Genomic DNA, 6,476 nt, shown 5'->3' with positions numbered 1-6,476 from the left:
AAGCCACAGGCGCGGAGTCCCGAGGAATCAGCTAAATGTTTCCATTCTGGTGCAACGAGAACAAGACCGCCAGGACGGCAGGACGGAGGTCATCAACGAGCCCACCACAGCGTCACGACCAGAGGCTTTTCGCAGGCGAAGACTACTTTTGTTAAGATAAGCTGTACTGCTTGTCCCCTTTCAAATCCGGCCGTTGTGGGATCCCTTCCCGCCAACATTTGGGAAGAGGACCAAGGCCACTATAAATAGGACTATCCACCACAATAGAAGGCAAGGCAAGTAGAACTAGAACACACCACACCAGCTCAAGAACACCTCACCTCCTGAGTCCAGTTCATCCACTGTACTAGTTCATCTTCAACCCTCCGAGGCAATCCACCAAAACGCTTGAGTAGGGTATTGCATCGCAAGGTGGCCCGAACCAGGATAAACTGCTGTGTCTCTGTGTCTCTTTGAGCTCGATGCGCTAGGCTTAGGAGGATCACGAGTAGGCAGGCTGGGTAGGTTGAGATCTCCGCACGCACCCCAGAGTTCGAACCTCTCAAGGGTTTGCGGATCCCTTAATCCGACAACCACATGGTACCCGGGGGTGGCTTTTCAGCGACAAGTTCGGCGAAGAAGGCATCCTTGAGGTTACTTCTAGTCGGTCCATATACCATGGTTAGCTTGAAGGAAACAGGAGCGGGGCTCTCGGGGTACAAAGTAATCGTGGCTGAAAGGGTGAACGCTCGAAAGTGGACGTTGGATAGATGGACCACCTCATCATCCCATAGCAGAAGGATGCCACCACGCGTGCCCTCAGCCGGGCGCTGGGCGAAACTCTTAAGTCTGTGGCCACCAATGTGGGCTGCAGTATAATCATATATTGATTCCATTTTGGATTCCTGGAGGCAAACGATATGGCAAGGCGTAGAGGCGATGGTCTCATGAACGGTAGTGCGGCGGTCAGGGCAGTTTAGGCCCCGAACATTCCAGTTTAGGATCGTGAGGTTGTGGTTGCGGTCTGTCATCTGGGAACCAAGCATACATCATTGTGCACAGAACAACAACAGCAAATGGGAGGAACTGGGATAGTGAACATAAGCAACAACAACAGATTAGTCTGCCCCGCCAGGGCCCGGAGCAGCTGCGGCCACATACGGCAGCAGCAAACAGGCGTACAACGACTACATGGCACTAGCCTCGCCAAGGCAACAGGTAGCTGCAACAGGCTGCAGATACAAATAGGCGTCCCATCTCTAAAGCTAAACAAGGTTCCTAACATCATAAAGCAGGTACATCAGGCCATCACAAGGAAAACCAGTAGATCAGGTTGCGGCAGCCGCCTCCGCATCCTCGTGAGAGCCCAGACCTGGGCCTCCCTCCCCAGCATGCTCGATCAAGGCATTCTCCACCGCCGACATCAGATCGCAGTCAAGGTTGAACAGAGCTCGTAGAGCCGCAATGGTGATGTCAGGGAGACGACCATTAAAAATTTGCACAAACTTGTTGATGGATGCCTCGGTTAGCTGTTCGTCATCATCCACAATGCCCATGTGCTGGCAGAGGAGCCGCTCTGCAAGGGTCGCAATGGGCAGCCTTTGGTTCTTGGCACGAATCCTCGGGCTGCGACGGCCAAGATTGAGGCTCGTGACACCCGCAAGGGTCTTGCGCCGTCGAGCAGGTGGCCTTGGTGGTGTCCAGGTTGGCGGTGAGGGGAGCAATGCCGGCCTACAGGGAACAAAGATGGGGGTGGTAGCATCTTCAGGGGCCTCTTCTTCAGGCATCTCCTGTGTAGCAGCTTCCAGGACAAGGTGTTGCAGAGTAGCAGCAGGCTGCTCTGAAGTGGCCAGCACAAAACCTGACCCTGGGGAGGTTGCCGGGTCTAGGATCTTCTCAGCAACAGGCTGCAAAGGTGTGTCCAGTACCAAACTTGGCCCCGGAGAGGACGCCGATACCAGAACCATCTCAGGAGTGCAGGACACTTCAGCATTCACCAGTGAATGGGCAGGCGTGGACTGTAGAGGAGAGATGGTCTCAACCGCATCGATGTTGAGAGATGGTTGCACAGGAGTAGGCACAAAGCAAGGGGCAGCACGGCGCAGCCAATCAACGGCAGTAGAGGAAGACTTGATTTGAATGATGTCGCAGGAGGTGGGTTGGAGAGCCTAAGCCGCAGCTCGCATTGTTCTTCTTGTGCTAATTCATCAAAACTCGCTCAATCACTCATTAGATCTTGTGGTGATCTCCGGACCATTACAAATTTGTTCATCGACAAATCCTTACGTTGGATTCTCTTTGAACGACTCGTAACCATTAAGAGGATGCACAATCCTCAAGAGTAACAAGTCTAAGTTAGCATTCAATCAAATTCTCGGTGATACTCGATCATTTGACGCTTATAGGCTCTGCGCTTTTTCTCGCATAGGATTCTCTTAATCTTGCGGGAGTAAAGGTCGCTCGGACAACTCTTGTCTCAGTTTCAACTTGGTCGTTAATCTCTGGATTAAGGATCCTGATGTTTTTTTATAAACTTGGTCAAACATAGATAAGTTTGATTTTTTTTTAAAAACCTAATATGCACTACATTGTGGAATGGGGGAGTATATCTTAACACTGCTTTGGTACATTTTGTTAGCATTCTCCACGGATCTCCCCAGCTTCATTTTGTGTACAAAAGAGAGATCACTAACTACCTCACAAATTCAATCCCAGAGAGATAACGATGAAATGCAAATCGTTGGAGCATCTTGCCAAGAAATTTAACTCATGCAGAAACTTTTAACTCTCTACAGAAATTTATGTTATGATGAATCAGACAGCTATATAAAGAGGTAACGATGTATTTCCCTGATTTGGTCAGCGTCCAACAGATTGCCCGTCAGTATTAGAAAAGGGAAACCTGGGAAGACATCAACTGAATTATAGCTTACACCACACCAGCCTTTCGACAGCTTCCGCAACATGATGTTTATGGTACTGCAACCATTGTACAAATTTTAATATACCTCACAGCGAGGTATATTAAGAACCCATGAATCCTCCTGTAACGTAATTTGAACCTCATATCCCACCTTGGACCCTGAGCAAGCGGGAGCTACATGCACCAGGTTGCCCTTTTATATCTCACCTTGGACTTGCAAGATAAGGAAGCATATCATGCACGCAATCCTCTTACGATAAATGTGAACCACCTGCTATAAGAGTCACCACCAAACATAGTCTTGGTCGTTCCTTTGACGCTTTTGCCGCGGAGGGCCTTCGGACGCACCTTCACCCCCATCGTGTCCATCACCTCGAGCACCCTCAGCAGCCTCACCTCTTGCAATGGTATTGTTTCTATTACCGTGATCCGCATCCTCACTGCCCCCACAAGTGTCTGGGCCATTGGCTATTTGCTCTTCAGCAGCGAGTAGCGCATAAGCCTTTTCAATCTCAAGGAGCGTCATGTAGTCATGAAGAGTATCTTCACGGGCACCTCCTGCCTCTTTCAGTTTATTGACCTTGGTCTGGGCATACTTGAGGAGGGCCTGACGGTTTGTCTCTTGGCTGCAAAATTCAAATAGGTGACGCTGTATGACCTCTGGCCCATACTTCTCGACGATGTTTGAGGCCTTCGCGTTCAGATCCTTCGCCTCCTTCCGACATTGGGTGAGATACATGGTCCAGCACTGCCCGCGGAGTTCATTGCTATCCAGAGCGACATAGGAGGCGGACACAGGGTAGTGCTGCTTTGCAGCTTGAATGCTGACCTCGAAGGACTTGCGGGCCTCATCGATTTTCGCCATATAGTGGGCAATTTTTGCATCCCTTTCTCCCTGGAGCTTGTTCATCTTAACTGAATATTCATCATTCTCAGCCTGATAAAGGTGGAGGAGGGCTATCTGCTCGGGCTCTAAGACAGCCTTCCCTGAATTGACCAGCTTGACACGCTGCTGGACGCACCGCAGATTATGCTGGCCCGTGGTGGTTGTCAGCCAACGCGTGAACCTGAACAGGTCCTTGATGGTCAGCACCTGAGCTGACACGACTCCTCCAGAATTGTGGGCCCTGGACCACAGGTCACCAAAGATGCCCTGCTGAAGATGGGGTGTAACAGCCTTCACTGCCTCTTCCAGACCCGACATGGTACCGTTGGAGTTGATGAGATCATCATAGGTGCAGCTTTTAAGCACCAGGTGACAATCCCCAAAAGCTAACAACAGATCAGCCAGCCTGCCTGCCTCAGCATTGCTGTGTGGATCGTCCTGCTCAGGGTACCTCAGGGGATCAACCGGCGTATTCGGGGAACCAAGCGTGGTTGAGGCTAAGTCCAAACAGTTGAATGTCGTCTCCTCCCCCGTATGGTTTTCTGGTCTTTCTCCAGATGCAACTGCTGTCTCCATGGTCTTCCTTGCGTCGCCATCAGCTTGTTCACGGATAACTTCCCCACACAGTGTCCTGATCGAACGCTTACTGAAAGGGACATTCTCCATTCGCCCAAAAAAAGAAGCAATCGTATCGTACACGCCTAAATTAACATTATTGTGCCTTAACTGACGAACCAAATCCCTGGTGTACTTATCTAGATGCTTATGAGATGGCCAATGAACCTTGTTTCCATATGTAGTGGAAAAAGCATGGTTATGCACTTTCCTATGCTGGGTGACATACCATCCGTTGTCATCAGTTCTGAGTAGCCTAATTAGTGCTGTGCACTCGCACCTGCGCGATTTCCCGCCCATATTTGGTTTACCCTGCAAGCAACATAATCACTGCATAATGTTTCGGGACCAACTGCAATTGAGGAACTGACTAGTAAAATACACGTATTCTTACCGAATTAACACAAGTAATTTCCTGCATGCATTTACCACCCTTTGCATTCCGCCTGCTCTTGCCGTACCTTATACCGAACCCCATTTCCCAGGAATAGAGGTTATAAAAATCATATGCCTCTGTAATCGAATCGAAGCAGGTCCCCACTGTTGGATTAACAACAACATCAGTCTGCCTCTCCGCGAAGCCAGTCAATGCCTTCTCTAGTGCACTTACTCGCTGTGCATCTGGTTCCCGTTCATCTGGGATACGGCCTCGCCTAACCCTGAGTCCAATAAGAAGCAAGAGTTATGGCTTTGTTGCATGTTGATACGACATCAAGCACTTTCTCATTGCAATGCCATAGAATCCTACATCGGTGTGCATTGTCGAATTTTCTAAAAAGAATTCAAGCCACTAGAGATGGGGGCAACCAGGTGGACCTGTTGATATTTGTTGAGCAGCAATTCATCAGATAGATACGGAACAAATAGGATGCACTAGCATTCCTGGTTTCATATGCATCAAGGTTTGTGGCAACCAATCAACTTTGTTACTTACAAACATAAACAGTAATATAAAAGAATACAGAAAACAGACACCTTCCACAACTAGTTCCACAACGAGTAACAACGAACAGTATATCCAGTGGACATGGAATGTGCAGCGGGCTCAAGGTCAATCTTGGCATACCTGCGGTTCCAGCCCCCGCCGGCTTCAGCACCTACGTCTGCAGGTGCGGGAGGGGCATCACAGCGCTGACCGGCTTGCTCCGCTTCCTGAGATCTCAACTGCATTTCTGAGGCAGAGGGATCCTGTTGCGCACAGCTCTTCCCAGCGTTCTCCGCCTGCTCCAAATCCACAGGCTTTTCCGATGTACATGCTCCACTGATACCACAGGCAGAGGAATCTTGTTGGCTGCGCTCCTCCGGATTCCGCCGACCAAAAGCTCGGTTCACCACATCAATAGCAAAATCCTGACCCGGGAAAGCTCTCCTTACCGCCTCCATGGCGTCCTCCCCGAGCCCGAGTGCCAGGGGCGAGCCCGACCTGTGCCAAAATGAAATAAGCAACATGGGGAATAAAGGCAAAGGAATCACTCATGACATGCCATGTGCTAACCTCGGTTCCTCCTCGACGGAGAACTCCATTGCCCTAATTCACTCTCAGTGCAGATGGATGGAGACGAAGACGAAGGGGATAGTGGTGCAAAGAGAAGTTACAGCGGCCGGCGAGGGTTTGGGGGTGGGTCCTCGGAAGGGGGCCGCCGGGTTGGAGCAGAGCGCCTTCTGCGCTGCAGTCAGCACGGGCACTGGCGGTGCTGCCTTAGGAGGCGGAAGCTAACGCCGACAGCGGGCCAAGACGCCGGCGGCGAAGTGGTTCGCCTCATCGGCGGGCGGAGAACAGTCGACGAGGGTTTGCGGGTGTGCAGCCGGTGTGGGTCGCTGCGGGAGAAAACGACCGAGGCTCGTGGCTGGGTCCGGTCCGGTAGCTTAGATGGTCCGATGCCCGTCTTATTCAGAGCATTTCCAGTATTGAAATTTGTGTGTACTTTTTTTTCTTAGAACTGTGTACTTTGTTTTCAAAATTAACATATCGTCACGCACATTGATGTAAAAAGAAAAACATATCATCACCCAGCAATCAATAAGTTTTTTTTGGCGAGAATAGAAAACTGTGTGGCGGATGTGGTGAGCAAT

General features: G+C 50.3%; 1 protein-coding gene across 1 annotated transcript; it reads right to left on the bottom strand.

Annotated features, from left to right (window-relative positions):
- Positions 1–2,802: 2,802 nt before the first annotated feature.
- On the bottom strand, positions 2,803–6,254 carry LOC123111234 (uncharacterized). The gene is made up of 4 exons (XM_044531979.1): positions 5,899–6,254; positions 5,470–5,826; positions 4,798–5,062; positions 2,803–4,715 (listed from the first exon to the last, which is right to left on the bottom strand). The coding sequence occupies exons 1-4, from the start codon at positions 5,925–5,927 to the stop codon at positions 3,186–3,188; spliced, it is 2,181 nt and encodes a 726-aa protein (XP_044387914.1). The 5' UTR covers positions 5,928–6,254; the 3' UTR covers positions 2,803–3,185.
- Between the last annotated feature and the right edge of the window lie 222 nt (positions 6,255–6,476).

This window comes from Triticum aestivum, chromosome 5B (genome assembly GCF_018294505.1).
Source record: "Triticum aestivum cultivar Chinese Spring chromosome 5B, IWGSC CS RefSeq v2.1, whole genome shotgun sequence".
Lineage (NCBI taxonomy): Eukaryota > Viridiplantae > Streptophyta > Magnoliopsida > Poales > Poaceae > Triticum > Triticum aestivum.
Note: the sequence above shows the minus strand (reverse complement) of the source record. Positions and strands in the feature narration are given on the sequence as shown.